The sequence below is a fragment of the Stomoxys calcitrans genome, chromosome 5 (assembly GCF_963082655.1).
Source record: "Stomoxys calcitrans chromosome 5, idStoCalc2.1, whole genome shotgun sequence".
Classification (NCBI taxonomy): Eukaryota; Metazoa; Arthropoda; class Insecta; order Diptera; family Muscidae; genus Stomoxys; species Stomoxys calcitrans.
In genome coordinates, this window is record NC_081556.1 from 101,870,501 (window position 1) to 101,890,750 (window position 20,250).

The following is a 20,250-nucleotide window of genomic DNA, read 5'->3' on the forward strand; positions in this document are numbered from 1 at the left end:
AGCTAAAAGTTACAGCTGATAACTGACAGAAGAAAGAATGCAATTACAGAGTCACAAGCTGTGAAAAAATTTGTCAACGCCGACTATATGAAAAATCCGCAATTACTTTTTGGGCAACCATACATACCTGCAAACGGAATGACAAAATGAATATATCCCCATCCTTCGGTGGTTGGTATAAAAAGGCATGTCTCCGATAGCCATTAGCCTTATCCAATCTACCAATCTTCCAGCCATTCGTGGAAAGATTGGGATTACAATCGCTTGGTCTCCCAGGTATAGATTCAGGATCTGAGGGAATCCTTGGTAGTTTTTTTACACCCATCACCAGCATATATTCACGTTATACCCACCACCATATGGTATATTCACTTTTTGACCATAGCAAGTATATATAATCTTGATCGTCGTTAAATTTTTAGACGATTTAACGATGTCCGTGTGTCCGTCCGTCCGCCTGTTGCAATCACGGTACAACCTCAGTGTATGTGTTCGTCCTTTTTTCGTCACGGGAGAGGCATATCCCGGAGTGCCTTCTTTGTACGCTTCTGGTCCGTGCCGGCATTGAAAAGAACCCCGGACCTGGTTCTGTTCGGTTTGCCAGAACCGCCTTCATCATCGGTCGGTGTCGGTGAGGTGTAACCGGTGCATGGAGTGGGTACATTTCCGTTCTTGCTCTGGCCTAACTTCACTACGTGAGTATAGTCATACTGGCTATGTCGCAAGGTGCTGTGCGAACATAACCAGCAGTGGGTCACAAGCGTCGTCGTCGTCGCCTTCGGCGTCCTCGTCGTCGGACTATGTGACCCCCCCGACCTCTGCCGTACGGCAATTTATGCAACGACAGCATCCTAGCCCTACTACTGCCAGGCCAGTGCCGGAAAGTGTATCGTTCTTGCAGTTAAACTGCAACGGACTGCGTGGCAAGATCGATGAGATCTTAGACTTTATGAGTCGGAAGAGCATATTGGTCGCAGCGATCCAGGAGACAAAGCTGACCAACAACTGCAGCCACGTCTTCGTGCTATGTGACACACACCCCCCCAGGTGACTTTAGACAACACTTCATGGCATTCTTCCCTAGGTAACGACCAGCGGGGCATAGCTTTGGCAGAGCAGATTGAAAGATCTACGTTTTGCACGGTGGATGAAGATGCCCCAACTAGGATTACGAGGAGGTGCTGCATCTCGGCAGACATTTCCATTGCATCGCCCTTGATCTCCTGAGTGGCGTAACCTGACAATCCGTAATTTCTTTGGGATCAGACCACCCCCCTATAATTCTCACCATTGGCCGACCACCTGACTTCATAACCTATGACCGCCGGACGTTTATCAATCAGAAGAATGCCGATTGGGTCGGCTTTAGAGAGTACACCAATCGCCGCTTCAGTGAACGGACGCGCCCTCGAATTTGTTAGTAGTTGAGACAAAATTCCGAGACATCATTAGCGCAGCTGCCACTCGCTTTACCCCAGGTGTAGCCCAATTTCCCGGCGCAGGCAGTGGTACTCACAGGTAGCGTGGTACGGACCCCACTAACTCCAGAATCAGCGAATCAACCCAATTTCCCGGCGCAGGCAGTGGTACTCGCAGGTATGCGTTGTGCGGACCCCACTAACCCCAGAATCAGCGAGCTGATAGATGTGATAACAGGACCTCAGTCACTTCTGGCGATGTAAATGTGACCGGCACGAAGAGATGCGCCATGATGTTCAACCATCAATTTATTGTGCATCTCGAGAGTGACAGTGGTCTCCGAGTCGAAGTTACAAATGTTATTCGTTGCGCCAAATCATCCAAAGCGTTGGGCCCCGAAGGAATCTCTACACTGATGCTGAAGAATCTGGATTTAACTGGAGTTGAGTACATTACTACTTTCCTCAATCTGTCTTTGAACACTCTTATAGTTCCAGATATCTGGAAGTTGGGCAGAGTGATCCCGTTACTGAAGCCTGCAAAGGACCCGAGTTTGGGGGAGTCGTGCAGACCGATCTCTCTTGCCTCGCCAGTAGCCAAGACCCTTGAGGCATTACTCCTCACGAGCCTCGTAGGAGAATTTCCAATCGCCGGGTATCAGCATGGATTTCGAAGGACGGTTCTCGTGGCACTGGACCTATCGAATGCAGTCGCCACATTCAGCCATGTCAAACTATTTGAGGACATCGCCAACACGTCCCTCCAGCCAGGCATGAAACGCTGGGTCGCGAATTATCTGTGTGGTCGCTTGTCATTTGTGGAATTTAGGGATAAGAAGTCGAAGCAAAGGAGGCCACCGTAGCACAGATGTTGGCATGTCCGCCTATGACGCTGAACGCCTGGGTTCGAAACCTGGCGAGACCATCAGAATAATTTTCAGCGGTGGTTTTCGCCTCCTAATGGTGGCAACATTTGTGAGGTACTATGCCATGTAGAACTTCTCTCAAAAAAGGTGTCGCACTGCGGCACGCCGTTCGGACTCGGCTATAAAAAGGAGGCTCCTTATCATTGAGCTTAAACTTGAATCGTACTGCACTCATTGATATGTGAGAAGTTTGCCCCTGTTCCTTAGTGGAATGTTCATGGGCAAAATTTGCAATTTACAATTTTGAAGTCGAAGCATAGGTTGAATGGCTACCTCAACGAACTTGCCTCTTATTGCCTTGCAAGAAATCTGAAGATTTCTGCCACCAAATCTTCGGCCACATTGTTCACTACAGATACGCGTGAGATGAATAATGAACTGACAGTCATAGTCGATGGAAAACCGATTGCGACCATCAAGTGTTCTAAAATACTTGGCGACACATTTGGAAGCTCTAACACATTCTCCCCACATGCCACAGCAAATTGCGATAAAGTCAAAAGTTAAAACAAGGTCTTCAAATCACCTGCCGGCAGCACTTGGGGTGCTGGCAAAGAAACCTTGTTTACCTGGAATCCGATCTGTGGTAAGTTATGCAGCGCCAGTGTGGTCTCGTCAGTTCTGTGACACGTAGTGGAATAATAATTAGATATGTCAGAATACCGCCCTTCGAACTGTGACAGGCTGTCTCCTCAGCTCTCATGTGGACCACCTCTATCAGGAGACAAACATAACTATGTCTAATGTCTAAGCAATACCGTTTGGACTGTTATCGCAGAGACCATCCAAAATCATTATCTTGTGGATAGCTGTCCACCGCACAGAAGCATTAAGATAAATCTATGATCTAGAGCGTGAGGTTCAGCGCTACAAGATAGAATCTCTAAATCAAGCATTCCTTCAAAACCCAGAACCTCTAAAAGACAACATTCATTGGAGAACTACCGCCTCCAATTGCACCTGAAGAAATTCACTTCCCCCGGCAAACCAGAATAGTTCTGGCTCAATTACGATCCGTCAGATGCTGTCGCCTCAACTCCTACAGAGCAAGAATTGATGCCGACGTGCAAGAGGCATGTCTCGATAGTGACCAGGGACCAAACCACAAACGTCACCTGTATCACTGCTCGGCCAGACCCATTCGACTCAGAACCAAATCCATCTGGACCCACCCCATCTAAGTCGTAGAGTTCCTGGATCTGGACACTCAACAGAACCAAGCAGACGAAAGATAGAACACAACAAACTGCTACAACAACAACGGTACATCCTTCGAAAATTGAGATACTAAGCTGAAATTTGGCTTATATCTGTATTTCTTTAATACGCAGGTTAAGTTCCTGAAAAGGCTACATTGGCTCAAATTTGGATATAGCTTCCATATAGTTCGATCTGACGATTTAGGGTCTTCAGCCCATAAAAGCCCGATTTATTACCCGAGTTTGAAGAGTTGGTTTATGCCTCCCGTTACCCGACCCCAACATGGTTCAAATCGGACTATATTTAGATAAGCTGCCATATAGACCGATCAGCCGATCTGGGGTCTCAAACCCATAAATGCCGCCATTTATTAACCGATTTCGCGGAAATTTCAAACACTGAGTTGCTTGAAGCCTCCCATCATCTGACCGGAATATGGTTCAAATCGGAAAGTTTTTACATATATAGGGTTGCCCAAAAAGTAATTGCGGATTTTTCATATAGTCGGCGTTGACAAATTTTTTCACAGCTTGTGACTCTGTAATTGCATTCTTTCTTCTGTCAGTTATCAGCTGTTACTTTTGTAGTGAGTGGTGTAGGCGGTTTGAATTTATTTTAAACACTTTATTTATTTGTTTCTTTTATTTTTACACTCATTGAGCTCGTGTTAGCTTCTCTTCTTCACAGGTGTCCGACTTAGATTTCTTTTGAAACACAGAGCATAATCAAAATGTAAATCGATAACAAACAGAAGCATAAGTTGTTATCGTCAATAATTAGGCTATCGACATAATTACATGGTATAAGGTGCTTAGGTACTACTACTTATATACTATAGGCTATTTACAGAATTACATGGTATAAGCTATTTAGGTACTACTTGTATACTACAATTCGGCCGTCCTGACAATAAGAATCACCCGATTCTTTGCCTTTACATTTTCAAACCTGTTTAACGTAATTTCTTATTGCCCTGAAACCAGTGTTTGATGTTATGGGCAGCCCAAGTACCCTTGTACGGTATTCTACTCTGTTGGAAACCATCTACGTCCTCCAGTATATATCGATCGTTTTCCAAAACTTCTGTTATCTTATACGGACCTTTATACTTCGGAATCAATTTCCTCGCCACGCCCGTGCTAACATCAAAATTCTTTATCACAACATAGTCTCCTTTCTTATACGCAACTGGACATTTCCGTCGACGGTTTACAAGTAGTTCGTTGTATGCCTGCGCCTGTACCTCTTTCTCATGAGCTTTATCTCTGACTTCTTCAACATTTCTATAGTCTTCCTCCATAATATTCTCCTTAATACCATCTAAAACATTTCCTTTTTGATTCACTCCAAACAACATCACGCTTGGATGTTCATCGATCATTCTATGCCTAGTATTGTTCAAACTGAATTCAACCGACTCTATAACGTCCTCCCAAGATCTACTATTCCCACTGTCTGCTAGTTTCGCTATCATTGGGCCAAGATTCCTATTTACCCTTTCAACTTGCCCATTAGCCTGTGGCGAACCAGTAGCAATCAGGATATGACGAATGTCATTCCCCTCCAAAAATGTCGCAAAATCTTTCGACGTAAAACTAGAACCTCTGTCTGATATTATACACGTTGGCCTACTGTAGTATCTAAAATATTCACGAAGTGCTTTAATCACCTCATTCGTTGCTGTAGTCTTCGTAGGGTACAATTTCACATACTTCGAGCACGCATCTACAACTACTAGCAAATGTTTCTTCGAGCTGCCTCTATCTATTGGTCCATAATGGTCGATATGTAACATCTGAAAAGGCCTTTCTGGTTTCGGTATGTTATGGATGTAACCCTCTATTTTACCACCTTTACTCGAAAATACTATGCATCTCAAACAATTCCTGATGTGTTCGCATACTTTCTTCCTAATTTGCGGGAACCAATAAGTTTTTTCTATCAATTCTACAACTTTACTTATACCAACATGACCCATCTCATCATGATAGTGATATATAACATGGGATTCCATTGCCTCAGGCACATAAAATAGCTGTCTTTTCTTGTCTATTTTCTTATAAAGCACACCATTTCTCATCTCATAATATTTGTGTTCTGTGTTCTGCAATTGGTCTTTCAACTTAACAATCTTGGGGTCTCTATTTTGGCAAATTACTAAATTCTCCTCTAAGGTGTTAGTCTCTATCACCATTACTTCCTGGCACCTACTCAAAGCATCTACATGCTGCATACGTTTTCCGGTGCGATGTTCGACGACATAATCAAAGTTCTGCATCTCTAGTGCCCACCTGGCGATTCGTGGATTCAACTCTCTCTTATTCAACGTCATTGTAAGTGAGTTGCAGTCTGTTATTATTTTGAAATGCCTTCCATGCAAATACACGCGAAATCTCCTCAATGCATAAATTATGGCCAAAGTCTCCAGTTCGTAACTATGGAATTTCGACTCAGCTTCCGTAGCCCTTTTCGAAAAATAAAACACTGGATGCCATTTTCCATCATCGCTCTTCTGAACCAAAATAGCCCCAAATCCTAAGGCACTTGCGTCGCAATGAAGCTCCGTTATGGCTGACGGATTAAACAATGCTAACACAGGCGATTCGACAAGTTTCGTCTTCAACGTATCAAAAGCCTTCAATTCCTCGCATCCGATTACAAATTTTCTATCCTTCTTTGTCAAATCATGTAAGGGTTTGGCTATCATGGAAAAATCTTTAATAAAACGTCTAAAATAAGAGCATAACCCCAAAAAACTTCGAAGAGAGTGTACTTTGTCCGGCAATGGAAAATTCCTTATCGCCTCTATACCTTTATCATCTGCACTTATACCTAAAGAATCTATTTTATACCCTAAGTATTTCACACTAGTTCGTAAAAATTCACATTTGTCTAACCTTAATTCCAATTTGTTCCTTACAATTCGTCTCATAACTTCTTCGATAATAGCAAGATGTTCAGTCATGTCCCCCGATGCTATTAGAATATCATCCAGATAAAGTATAACTTTTCCTTGCCTAACTAAATCCGCAAAAATTCTATTGACAAACATTTGAAATACCGACGGAGCGTTTTTTAGCCCAAAAGGCATTCTTAAAAATTCAAATTGTCCTAAAGGTGTTATAAATGACGTATACTTTACAGAATCTTGATGCATGTGGACATGGAAAAACCCATTTTTCAAGTCCAATTTAGTGAAAATTGTCTTGCCAACTAAAGTGTCCAGTAAATCATCTATTAAAGGTATGGGGTAATTGTGCTTCGCAGTATTTTTGTTCAAGTTACGGAAGTCCACACACATTCTCAATTCTCCTGTCTTCTTGCGTACTAAAACTATGGGCGAAGCAAATTCCGATTCACTAATTCTAATTATCCCCTTTTCCAAATAATCGTCTAAAATGTTCTGAAGTTCATTCTTCTCAGCATACGACAGTCTACGAGGAGGACAATGAAAAGGTTTCACATTTTCCAAAACTAGTTTCATTTCACATTTCACATCCGGTTCCAACGGCCGTAACATTTCAACATAAGTGGAACGAAAAATATCTTCTAATTTCTCTTTAAATTCATGTTTTAAATCGTTCCCAGTCTTAAGATCTAAATCGCTCATATTCGGGCTTACATCTATCGACATAATCATTTTACTGAATTTCTCTTCCTCTTCATAATAATCTATAGTAATATCGTTGTCATAATTTTTAACAGTAACATCTGAATCTGGCTCACCTAAAATTATTGTACTATTTGTCTTTGACAGAAAATCTCGGCCCAATATTACAGAATACTTCATAGAATCTTTGTCAACCACGATCAATTCAAATTTCATTTTTTTATTAAGTACTTCAATGTAACAAAAACATTTTCCATGTATTTTCAATTTAGAATTGTTTATGCCATAAAATGAAAAATTATTAAATTCAAAAGTCTGTACTTCATTCGGTAAAACATCTTGTCTTATCATACTGATCGGGCTACCAGAGTCTATCAGGCATTCTAAAGTAAATTTAAAATTATTATTAAATAATGGACTAAAATTAAACAATCTTACATAATGGTTCATTTTCTCATCGTTCTTCTTCTTATTTAATTCACAATCGCTGACCATATGCTCTTCGCTGCCACACGCATAGCACGTCCCAGGCTGTCGACGAGGTTTGCTGCAGTCGGCTGCATAATGACCTACGCTGTTGCAGTTATAACAACGAACGCCGACTCTCGTTGTTGGTTGTTTACCTTCTGTATTTTCTTTATTTTTCTGTGTTGTTTGTTGGGCTGTTGATGGTTTGCTTAACTTAACATTTGCAAGTGACTTCAACAAGTCGTCGGTACTTGTGTGTTGTTGCAAAGACATTTGCATGCGTATCTGTATATTTGGTATACCATCCACTATGTACTCCACTAATTCATCTTCATCTAAAGAGAGCTTGCTTGCCAACATTATTTTGTCATTACAGTAGTCAGTAAAATGTTCACCATAACTCCATTTACGGCGCTCAAAATTTCTGCGAAGCTCTAATTTTGTTTCTTTGGTGCCGAACATCAAGCAGAATTGTTGAAAAAGTTCATCAAGATTTTCGTCTGAAGTGTTTCGTCGCGAGTGTAGCCATACCTGCGCTCTGCCAATCAACTTTGTTGCGAACAATGCTCTCAACATGTTGTCAGACAACATGTATGTCTTTTGAATATCACGCAGCTGGGTAACCCAAAATGTGCCATCGGTTTTACCATCATAATTTGAGATAAAGTTGCTTACCAAGCTAAGAGAAATACCAGCAGCTGCAGACTGCTCAGCTGCGCAATCAACTGATCTCAACATTTGGTTCTCTTTGCGTAAGAGTTCTTGTTCACGTTTTAGCAACTCATTCTCTTTTTTCAATAGCTCCATTTCTTTTTCTTTCAGTGACGCCTCCAAAGTAAATTCTGCACTGCGGAAGTTGTTGTAGTTGTTTACTCGTCGGTCAAATCTGCCACTTAATATCTCTTCGTTGGGGTTCGAAGTGTGCTGCAATTTGTGTTTTTCTTTTTCTGGAGTTCGTTGGTTTTTGTTGTTGTTCGGAATATTTTCGGTTGTCATAACTTTTGTGTCTGCATTGTCGTTCTTACTTGTGCCCTCTAATTTTGCGGTATTCTTTACATTTTCACTTGCCTGTAGATTTTCTTTATGTACCACTGACTGTCCTCCATCGACAGTCAAATGTTTTTGGATAACGGTACTGTCGTATTCTTTTGTTGTTTCCACCTCTATCATTTTTGTGAGTTCCTCTTTAGGCACATCTTTTAAACGAAGAACCAACTGCCGTTTTGTTCCGTCTGTAGACAAAAAAAAATTCCTGCACAAAGCCTGCAATGTTGTTAAAGACAATTCTTCTTCCATGAATTCCATTTTTTCGCAGGGAAAAAAAAAATTCTCTAATATCCCACTTCTGAGTTTGTAGTGAGTGGTGTAGGCGGTTTGAATTTATTTTAAACACTTTATTTATTTGTTTCTTTTATTTTTACACTCATTGAGCTCGTGTTAGCTTCTCTTCTTCACAGGTGTCCGACTTAGATTTCTTTTGAAACACAGAGCATAATCAAAATGTAAATCGATAACAAACAGAAGCATAAGTTGTTATCGTCAATAATTAGGCTATCGACATAATTACATGGTATAAGGTGCTTAGGTACTACTACTTATATACTATAGGCTATTTACAGAATTACATGGTATAAGCTATTTAGGTACTACTTGTATACTACACTTTTAGCTTGCTTTAGAAAAAAAGTGTAAAAAAGTATATTTGATTAAAGTTCATTCTAAGTTTTATTAAAAATGCATTTACTTTCTTTTAAAAAATCCGCAATTACTTTTTGGGCAACCCAATAGTTGCCATATATACCGTTCTGCCGCTATCACGTATTTCTTATCTTTTGGACGAAATTTTGCGAATTTTTCTATGACCTCCAACATACGTGCAAAGTATGGTCTGTATCAGTCCATAACCTGATGTAGCTCCCATATGAACCGATCTCCTGATTATACTTCTTCAGCCTCTAGAGGGCGTAATTCTATTCCGAAATGGATGAAATTTTGCATAGTGATTTTTTCTATTTATAGTCTACGTCGATCCATAAACTGATGTAGCTCCCATATAAACCGATCTCCAGATTATACTGCTTGGGCTTCTAGAGGACGTAATTTTTTTCCGATTTGGCTGAAATTTTACATAGTGACTTTTTCTATGACTTCTAACATACGTGTCAAGTATGGTCTGAATAAACCGATCCTCCTGCCCATGAACATCCCATTAAGGAAAAGGGGCAAACTTCTCACATTTAAATTAGTGCCGTCCGATTCAAATTTAAGCTCAATGATAAGGGGCCTACTTTCTATAGCCGGGAGTCCACCGTAGCGCAGAGGTTAGCATGTCCGCCTAAGACGCTGAATGCCTGGTTTCGAATCCTGGCGAGACCATCAAAAAAAATTTTTCAACGGTGGTTTTCCCCTCCTAATGCTGGCAACATTTGTGAGGTACTATGCCATGTAAAACTTCTCTCGAAAGAGGTGTCGCACTGCGGCATGCCGTTCGGACTCGGCTATAAAAAGGAGGCCCCTTATCATTGAGCTTAAACTGGAATCGGACATCACTTATTGATATGTAAGAAGTTTGCCCCTGTTCCGTAGTGGAATGTTCATGGGCAAAATTTGCATTTTTACTTTTTATAGCCGAGTCCGATCGGCGTGCCGTAGTGCGATACCTCTTTGTAGAGAAGTTTTTACATGACTGTCATACAAAATGGAACAGTACCTCACAAATGTCGCCAGCATTAAGAGGGGATAAATACCGCTGAAAATTTTTATGATGTTCCTGCCAGGATTCGAACCCTGGCGTGACATGCTGCGCTAAGGTGGCCTCCACAAATCTGTAGGTTATAAAAAACTCTCTGTGCTACGACTTTTGTCCGTACTTACTTGTCTAACATAAAAACACATCAACGTCTATACCGTCTGGTTCAATGCAGTTTTCCTGTATGTGGATTGTACAACCCATTCAATTTATTCCCGTTTTTGTTAAAAAAAAAAGAAACCATCAATTATTTCAACTATGGACACTTAATTAGATTCCTATTCAGCTTCCGAACTCTATTCACTTTATTTATATGAAACTATAAAAAAGGCTAAATTACATTACTTTTGCTCCATAGCTGAAGTGACCAATAGACCACATGGCTGTTTGAATAACACAATTGCAAAAAACCTGAGTACCGTTGTGCCGGCAATGCCATAAAACATATCCTGCAATGTAAGCGTACACATTCAAGGATTCGTTGTGGGTGAGAGAAGGCAGCCTGGTGTTATAATCAACTAATGTAGAGAGACATTTGTTTTTATCATAATAAAGGAAAAAGTTGGCGCACTTAAGCTTACAAATGGGAGTCGACTGCAACGCCTATGGTTAATGGGCCGAAAGGAGTATTCAACCAGAATGCAAAGAGTACTTGGCTATTGATAGCAATTAAGTGACCTCCATTGTGCATTTACTGTTGCTGCTGCTAAATGCCATTACTGTCAGGGACATGGAAACGACCATGGCATACTCATAGCTTTTTTGTGGGATGCGGAGGGTCTTTAGTTGGTTAGGTTAGGTTGAAAAGAGGGTGCAGAGGGTCTGTAGTAACATACAAAAGGACAATTTTACCGTAACATTCATATTCCTGGTAACGAAGGAACATTGCGGAAAGGGCAAGAAAGGCAATCTTGCGCTAAACACTTGCAAGAGAGCCATTGACAACAAAGGGGGGTTTAAACCGCGTGTTATATACTGCAGTTGTCAGTGCTATAATGCTATATGGTGTTATGGTCTGGTGGACGGCACTTCAAAAGTCCCCCAACTGTTCAATACTCAACCGGATCCAAAGGATGGCTTGTTTGTGCATCACAGCCACACTGAGGACGACACCATCTGATGCACTGACTTTAATGCTACACCTAATACCTCTGAACTTTGTGGCAAGACAAATTGCTACGACTACTGCTACGACTAGGCTAAGGGAGCTTTCTCTTTGGTCATGTGGCGGCTACGAACACTGTGTTATCCTTGATATAATGTCCGATGTTTCAGGCACTGTGTATTACACCCTTCCTAAATCCATTTTGTTAAAAAATACTGAACCACTATTCCTGATAGAACCGATTGGAACTAGGATACGCTGGCATCGTAGAACCAGATGGTCCCAAACTATGCGATTGGGTGGGGTTTGGGATGTATTCTGAAAATCTATCAAGCGGAGATCCTTGCAATCAAAGAAGCGGTGGAATGGCTAAGAATAACAAAAACTGGCATAAATATCTTCTCAGGCAGCCATTAGATCCCTGGAGAACATATTTCTGAATTCAAAAAACGCCCTCTTAACGAGATGGCTGAATAGTTAAATTTTCACTTGTTCTGGATGACGGATCACAGAAATATCCCAGAGAATTGTTAAGCGGAATCTGTGGGTATGCCTCTAGCGACTTGTAAGCTGAGTCTTCAGGATCGGGCCCGAAGGCATTCCAAAATTATGTGGCCTAATCTAGACTGACTAGAACAGACGTCTCAGTCATTGTGTACGTTATGACAGGTCACAATCTGATCGGAAAACATGCTGACAGACTGAAGGTAGCCAGTAACGACTTATGTCGAAGCTATGAGGACAGCGAAGAAGAACACACTATAGAATACCTTCTTTGTGTCCCACACTGACAGTCAGAAGGAGTTCCTCTTTAGGATCTCATTTCTTTGAGAACTTGTCTAGTTTAGCGGATGTGAACTTTCGCAAGTTGCTGGGCTTTTTAAAGCGAACTGGATGGTTCAACGGTAGGAACTAGAAGGCATCTTTCTCCTTTTGCTTCTGTGGTATCACAATGGACGAAAACGTCTAAGTGAGTCTGATCGCAGACTGCCACCTTAACCTAAAGTAACACAGGTATCTATATTCATTAAGCTTTGAGATATTTTATTACAGCGCAACATGGGAATGGAAGTTTTAATGCTGTTCTAGAAGATAAATGTATGCTGGGTAGCTTTTTTCTTGGGGCATAGAGAAAATTCAATTTGGTAAGAGGGTTAAATGCCTGGATGTTCTACTGGATAGGAAATTAAACAGGAAACAGGAAATTAATCAGGATAACCTAGATCTTTAACTTTTATCTGTAAAAGACCAATGAGTATCAGACTGTTGTCAGACCAGTAAGAACACTCCGTAGAATCAGTCCAAAGTCTGAGTAATCTTAGCATTACAGCTGCTCTAAGAATGGGAAATTCTGAATCTCTACGTTTGGTAGGTTAATTTGAAAAGGGGTGCGGATATTAATCCGCCCCATGCTACTATGGACATACACCTAAACCAGTAATCAGTTTATTGTGCTAAAAAATAACCTCGAAGCCACCGTAGCGCAGAGGTCAGCATGTCCGCCTATGACGCTGAACGCCTGGGTTCGAATCCGGGCGAGAAAATTAGAAAACAATATCAGCGGTGGTTTTCTCCTCCTAATGCTGGCGACATTTGTGCGGTACTATTCCATGTAAAACTTCTCTACAAAGAGGTGTCGCACTGCGGCATGCCGTTCGAACTCAGCTATAAAAAGGAGGCCCCTTATCATTGAATTTAAATTTGAATACTGCACTCAATGATATGGGAGAAGTTGCCCCTGTTCCTTAGTGGAATGTTCATGGGCAAAATTTGCATTTGCAACCTCGAAAAAGAAAATCTAAGTTAGGAATTCCGTGCTACTTAATAGAATATCCTTAATTGTTTTCCATGTCTCTCCCCTAAGTTGGTTCATATATGGTATGGTGTCCCCACCTAAGTGTCGGTATCTGTAAGACGCGAAAGCCGGTCAATGCCGTAGGAAAAGCTTTAACGTCTCATCATCTTCCCCGCATGCCCTACCCATGATTTCACTTGCCGCACCGATTTGACATAAGTGAGCTCACAGTCCTAAGTGTCCTGTAATGATACCGAAAGACGTACTGACCTCCTTCTTACTTCCTTTCAGTAGAAGCCTCGTCTTCTCACGATCTGGATCTCCCCATAAGATTTTCGCTGTTTTACCGACCATTTCTCATTTAACTGAGTCAGAAGGCCACGCCCTTAACTCGGACTGAGTGGAGCCGAAAAGTTTCGGGTTAACCAAGTTTATTGACGGCAGTCCTCTGGCCTTCTCTGCCAAATCGGCTGCATTTTCATTCCACCTTACTCCGCTGTGGCCCGGCACCCAAAAGGTGCGGATCGTGCCATCCTCAGTGAAGGCGTTAATCTCCTCCTTACACTCCAAGACTGTTCGTGACCTTACCGTCCAGGTTGATATTGCCCTGACGCCTAGTTTACCGTCCGTAAAGATGTTTACACTCTACGACCTCACGTGGGTTCTCCATGTAGACCGCCTGGCCAACTTTTTCCTCTAGCTTTGATCCATTCATGTAACATGATTTTCCAGATGACAATACTAGGGTTCCCTCAATCCAAGACAGCCGCTGGCAGCAGTGCCTCGCACTCGACCTCAAGTAGCGTCTCAGGTATCCGATCGGAAACCTCTTCCCTTCCTTCCTATCGTTGCCTCGATTATACCGCAATGGTACGAGCTGCTCCCTGATCTAGAATAGTCTCCAGTGCCCTAGTGGGCACACACACTCACTCCGCCTATGCCAAGACAACATATTCTCCGAACTTGTTGTATGGTCCTAACGTTGCACTTTTTCTCCACAGCAGTACACCAAACTACTGAGGCGTAAGTAAGTATTGGCCTAATCACGCACGACCCAGTCGACTATCCTCGGATTCAGGCCCCATTTAGAGCCTATGGCCAGTCTACACAGTGCCCAACATATGTGATCCTTCACGGAACGTTCTTGAATGTAACACTTTCAGTTCAGTTTCCTGTCCAAGATGACACCTAAGTATTTGACTTTGTAAGATATCCAAATCATTCTATTGAGGAAACGTGATGCCTTAAATTGGCCCATCTTTGTCTTCCTTGTGAACAAGAAGATTTCGGTCTTTTCCGGGCTAAAATTGAGAACCCTCGGCCTAGCCTTTCGGCCTTGCTGTCCTTCTGCATAGCTGGTTCGGATTCGTACCCCTTAGAAGTTTTATAACATCGTTTGCATGACAGAAGGGTTCGAATACTTCCTGCATTGACTGATGTTTCAGTCTACCCTAGTCTTCCGAATCTTTATAAAGTCGGCAATGGTTTCATGTTCGAGTCCCTGTTGAGGAAACGTGGTGCCTTAAATTGGCCCGTCCTTGTCTTCCCTGTGAACAAGAAGATTTTTGACTTTTCTGGGTTAAAATTGAGAATCCTCGGTCTAGCCTTTCGGCCTTGCGGCCCTTCTGCATAGCTGGTTCGGATTCGTATTCCCTTAGAAGTATTATAACATCGTATGCATGGGTTGGATCTCTCGCCCCTTGCACTGCCTAATGTTTTAGTAATAGGATCTTAGCTTATCCCAGTCTTCCCATTATTGAGAGAGTCGGTGATTGTCTCTGTTTGTTAGGCGGAATTGAGTGTCGTGTCACTGCCCGGCATGATGTCTCAATATGAGGATATTTGCCTATACTAGTCTTATTAATCTTGAAAAGGACGGCCTTGGTCCCGTAGTACGCCATGCCTTTAGTCTTAACCAAACTTGTAACGGAGACTTGATCAATGCCCAATACAATAAGAGATTTTTCCTCCTTCTCCTCCCTGTGGAAAACTTCCCATTTCTCCACGGCCAACTCTTGGCTTTGCTTGTTTACAACTTCCATCATGCGTCGCGAATTCGCCGCACTCATATTTTTTGAAGACCGTCGCCTTTGTGAGCTGGGTGATGTCGACGAACTGTGCTCCCTCTGGTTTATATGTCTCTTCCTCGTTCGTTAGTCTGACGACTGGTTGTGCGCAGGTGCCAGGGTACCCATACCTTTAGGAGAGGCGGACAACATGCTACCAACGCAGCTGTTGGGTATTTGGTATCCATATTGAGCCTACTTCTGAAAGGCTTTAGAATTTTTTCTAATTTTTTTTAATTCTTCCAATTTCGAGATACGGATATTTTTTTCTTCGAGGGCCGAAATGAAAACACGTCCGCTCCACTCAACGGTTACAATTAAACGCTAAACGTCTCTAAATATTTTTGCTAGTCGATTTTCCATGATCATTGCCTCGAGAATAAGGTTGCAAAAGATACAGACAATGTGGCACCCGGTAACTTCAAAGCCAAATCCTTTGTTTAAAATAAGTTTTATAATTTCGACTTAGTAATTTTGTCCATCATAACAGGTCACTGTCTAATAGGAAAACGTGCTGACAGACTTAAGGTTGCCAGTAACGACTTTTGAAGAAGCTGCGAGGACATCGGAAAAGAAGATACTATAGAACAACTTTGGTGTGTGCCATCCCGCACTAGCAGTCAGAAGGAGTTCCCCTTTAGGTTCTCATTTCTTTGAAAACCTGTCTGATTTAGCGGATGTGAACATTCGCAAGTTGTTAGGCTATTTAAAGCAATCTGGATGGTTCAATGGTAGAAACTAGGAGGCATCTTCTTTCCTCTATTCCTGTAGTATCACAATGGACGAAAACGTCTAAGTGAGTCTGATGGCAGACTACCACTTGAACCTAACCTAACCTTCCCTGATGTAAAGATCATATACGCAGCCAATTCAACTTTTCCCTATACTGCACATGAGACATGTGATCTGTCGCAAATCTAAAGACCCGACATCACAAAGTCAAGCTGGTGCCACCACCGCATAGCACTGAAAAAGCCTGGACTGTTCACCTCATCCGAGGTTAACCCATGACAGCATCTCAAGTCTTAACAGCTAATATTTTTTAGTAGGTCACCGTAGCGCAGAGGTTAACATGTCCGCTTAACGCCTGGATTCGAAACCCGGAAGGACCTTTAGTGCTGCCGAAGCGGATTTATAACGGTGGAAATTTATCTGCAGAAACCGCACCAAAGTCAGGATTCCGAATTTCCACTACTGTTGCGTTAACCTCGTTTTCTGAGTCCGTTAGGAGTTAATGCTCCCAAGATTCGTTGGATCTTATCATGATGAGTTTTCTTTCGCATCCAGGGGCAGTAGAGAAAGCACTGGAACTACTCTCCCTCAGGGTTTGCAGTTTGGACGATTCCACAATAGATGCTTCATTAGCTGCTGCTGTCGAAGTAGCTTTTGAATTCTGTCCATCCCCGCTGGCCCACACTTTAATTCCAATCCCACTGAATGACCAATCCACACAGGGCTTGTCGTGTCCCGTTTCGACGCCCTCCCCTTCTGTTTTAATCGTGGCAAGTGGATTTGCAGTCTCAGGGTTTGTGGTTTAGGCGATTCCACAATAGATTCATTAGCTGCTGCTGTCGAAGTACCTTTTGAATTCTGTCCATCCCCGCTGGCCCAAACTTTGATTCGAATCCCACCAAATGACCAATCCACACAGGGCTTATCGGGTTCAGTCTCCTGCAATCCACCAGACTTTAGAGATGTGGTTAATATTGGGTTGCCCAAAAAGTAATTGCGGATTTTTCATATAGTCGGCGTTGACAAATTTTTTCACAGCTTGTGACTCTGTAATTGCATTCTTTCCTCTGTCAGTTATCAGCTGTTACTTTTAGCTTGCTTTGGAAAAAAGGGTAAAAAAGTATATTTGATTAAAGTTCATTCTAAGTTTTATTAAAAATGCATTTACTTTCTTTTAAAAAATCCGCAATTACTTTTTGGGCAACCCAATAGTTCCTCAGACAAGTGTTCACTATCAAGTGCCGAGTCGTCTCCCGATTTACCAACCCACCGCTTCGAAAGACCTTCAGCTTCAATATCTTGAATCTGTAGGATACATTTCCTTCAGACTTGTTGAAAAACTGCAGAGTTTAGTGCGAATACTGCATGGCTCCCATCGTCATCAGCCTCAAGCAATTCCGCAAGCACATCGGAGTATACAGATGACAGTCCATTGACTATCCCACTCTAACTGCCTGTTTCACTAAGCTTATTGCTTCCACTCACTCGCACACTATCAGTCAAACAGCTGATTTGGGTTCCAATAAGAAGCAGAAAAACGACTAATCGGGTGAGTGACAACGTGCAAGAAGACGTAAGCAAATTGCTTTATAATTGCGTTTCACTATGCGTGTGCTAGTGTCAATTCGAAGAAGACAAGTGTCAAAAACACTCACTTGCATTTTAGCCTTCGCGCGCTAAATTATTAAAAAATGGAAAAGAAAATGTAAGTTGTTTTCACATAAAAAGCTGTTTTGCTGTTTTATTTTTTGCTAATAAATCGTATTGTTTGTAGCGTAAAAAAATCTACACCCCAGCAGCTACAAGAGCTGGTCAAAGCCATGATGGAGGATTCGGATTTGGCCAAGGGTATTCCAGTATTTGGATCCTGTTTTTTCGAAAAATGACGCCATGGTGTCTTGCTCCTCTTCCTGAGTAGGTGTTTTTATCCATTTGCCGCAAATCCAATTTTCAAACAATTGGAGACACTCATGAATTATACGGCAAACGGATGATTTTGAGGCGGATGAAATAATTTCATTGCCTACTGTGCTTTGGTAGCTTCCAGTAGCCAAAAACCTCAAAAAAGTGGCCAGTTTTATATCTGGCCGTATATATGTGCTACGTACCATCGGTGACCATTTATCCTGAAAAGTGTCTAGCAGCATCAAAAATATATCTTTAGACACCCGAAAATTAGCTACAAACCTGTGAATAAGAAGTGCCAGTTTATTAAAAACTTATTACAAAAATTAAAATCAAATCAATTTGTGTTTGTTTGTTTGTGGTTTCCGCCTCACCCCAAAGAACCGCCAAATATATCAATGAACCAAGCACGACAATATGGGACTCAAATGAAAGGTATTCAAGAGTAGAAAACGAATCTGATATCCAATTGTGGGACCAAGTGTTTGGTGGAGCAGCCCACCCCCCAAAACACCCCTAAATCGGATATTTTTAACGACCATGACAATATTGTGCTCAAATGAAAGGTATTTGAGAGTAGAGCACGAAATTGATACCCACTTTCAGAACCAAATTTCTGGGGGTCCACCCCACTCCCAAACACACCCCAAACAGGACTTATTTACCGACCATGGCAATATGGGGATCAAATGAAAGGTCTTTCTGAGAACAGCATGAATCTGATATCAACATTTAAAACAAAGTGTCAATGGAGCCACCCCAGCCCCATAATACCCCTAAATAGGATGTTTTTATTAACCATTGCAATATGGGACTTATATAAAAGGTATTCTAGAGTAGAGCACACACATGATACCTATTTTCATCATCATCCCCAAAAACACCCTCCCAAATGCGGCATATTTACCTAATATGGAAATATGGGGCTCAAATGAAAGGTCTTTGGGAGTATATTTGCTGCCCATGGCAATTTGGAGCTCAAAGAGAGTGGATCATGATGCTGATAGATTTTAAGGAGCCACCCCCAAAAGGGGCTTCTCCCCAAGAGTTGTCGCACTTCATCCCTAAGAGGTGTTAAACTGCGGCACGCTGTTTGGACTCGGCTATGAAAAGGAGGCTTCTTATCATGGAGCTTAAACTTGAATGGGGCATAACTCATTGATATGTGAGAAGTTTGCCCCTGTTCCTTAATGGAATGTCAATTGGCAAATTTGCATTTGCATTACCCGGGCGCCCCGGTAGCCGAGTTGGTAGCGTATTCGGATTGCCAGAGCGGGGGTCGTGGGTTCGATTCCCACCAGAGGCCTTGGTTGGTTTGTCGCTACTGTGGTATCACAATGGGCATAAAATTGTCTAAGTAAGTCTGTAAAGGATTGCCACTCTTACCTTACCCCCCAAAGGAGATATATTTGCCGACTATGGCAATAAACTCCCCTTAAACCAATGAAAATATAGCGTTGAAATAAATGGAATTTGAGAGTAAAGCACAATGCTGGTATTTTTCAGGGGTAAGAGTCTGGGCTCTCGCCCCATCCCCAAACAGGACATATATATGTGAGGACTAAGGCAATAACAGTTATTTGAAAGAAGAATCTAATATATGTTTAGAGTCACGTTTTAAGGGACACTTCGTCCCACAAGCTCCCCCTACGCCAGACTATGGCATTATGGGGCTCAAACGAATGCTAGTTGGCGGAAGTAGAGTACGAATCTGACATCCACTTTCGGGGCAAAGGATTTGGCTAACCCAATCCACCACCAAAATCAAACCGGACATATTTACCGACCATGGAAAGGCATTTGGAAGTAGAGAACCAATTTTATAACCAAGTTCGAGGCGAAATATTGGGCTCCTATAAAATCTTTTAAGAATAGAGTACATCTAACTTCCAATCTTAAAATACCCTAAATCCTCCGAGCGAATTCATAGGCCATTAAAGATCATGTGAGATTCAAAAAAAGCATTTATATTGTGATACTGTAGTCAAGCGACGTACATGTACCACTTTCACAGCACGATATTTCACAAAAAGCTCTTGAATTGTCAAAAATAACTATTCAAAGGATAATTTTGTTCCATATATTGTAAAAGAAGACGCAGCGGAGCGGGCCCGGTTCGGCTAGTATTTTATACTTACTGGTTTGTTGGCATTTCCAGAACATTTGCGGTGTCACGCAAATGTCTACGAGGAATTTCCTCTTCTTTTTTTTCAAAAAATATACTGCCACCGAAATATACATTTTTTTATTTAAATACGACGCACTTTTTCTGTTTC

The 20,250-nt window shown here is 41.9% G+C and overlaps 2 protein-coding genes across 4 annotated transcripts in view; both read right to left on the bottom strand.

Annotated features, from left to right (window-relative positions):
* The window catches only part of LOC106094124 (uncharacterized), a 322,459-nt gene that overhangs the window by 13,620 nt on the left and 288,589 nt on the right, over positions 1–20,250 (bottom strand). The gene's annotated exons all lie outside the window — the stretch shown is intronic.
* LOC106083109 (uncharacterized) lies at positions 7,359–9,251 on the bottom strand. The gene is made up of 2 exons (XM_059369585.1): positions 7,593–9,251; positions 7,359–7,537 (listed from the first exon to the last, which is right to left on the bottom strand). The coding sequence occupies exons 1-2, from the start codon at positions 8,925–8,927 to the stop codon at positions 7,529–7,531; spliced, it is 1,344 nt and encodes a 447-aa protein (XP_059225568.1). The 5' UTR covers positions 8,928–9,251; the 3' UTR covers positions 7,359–7,528.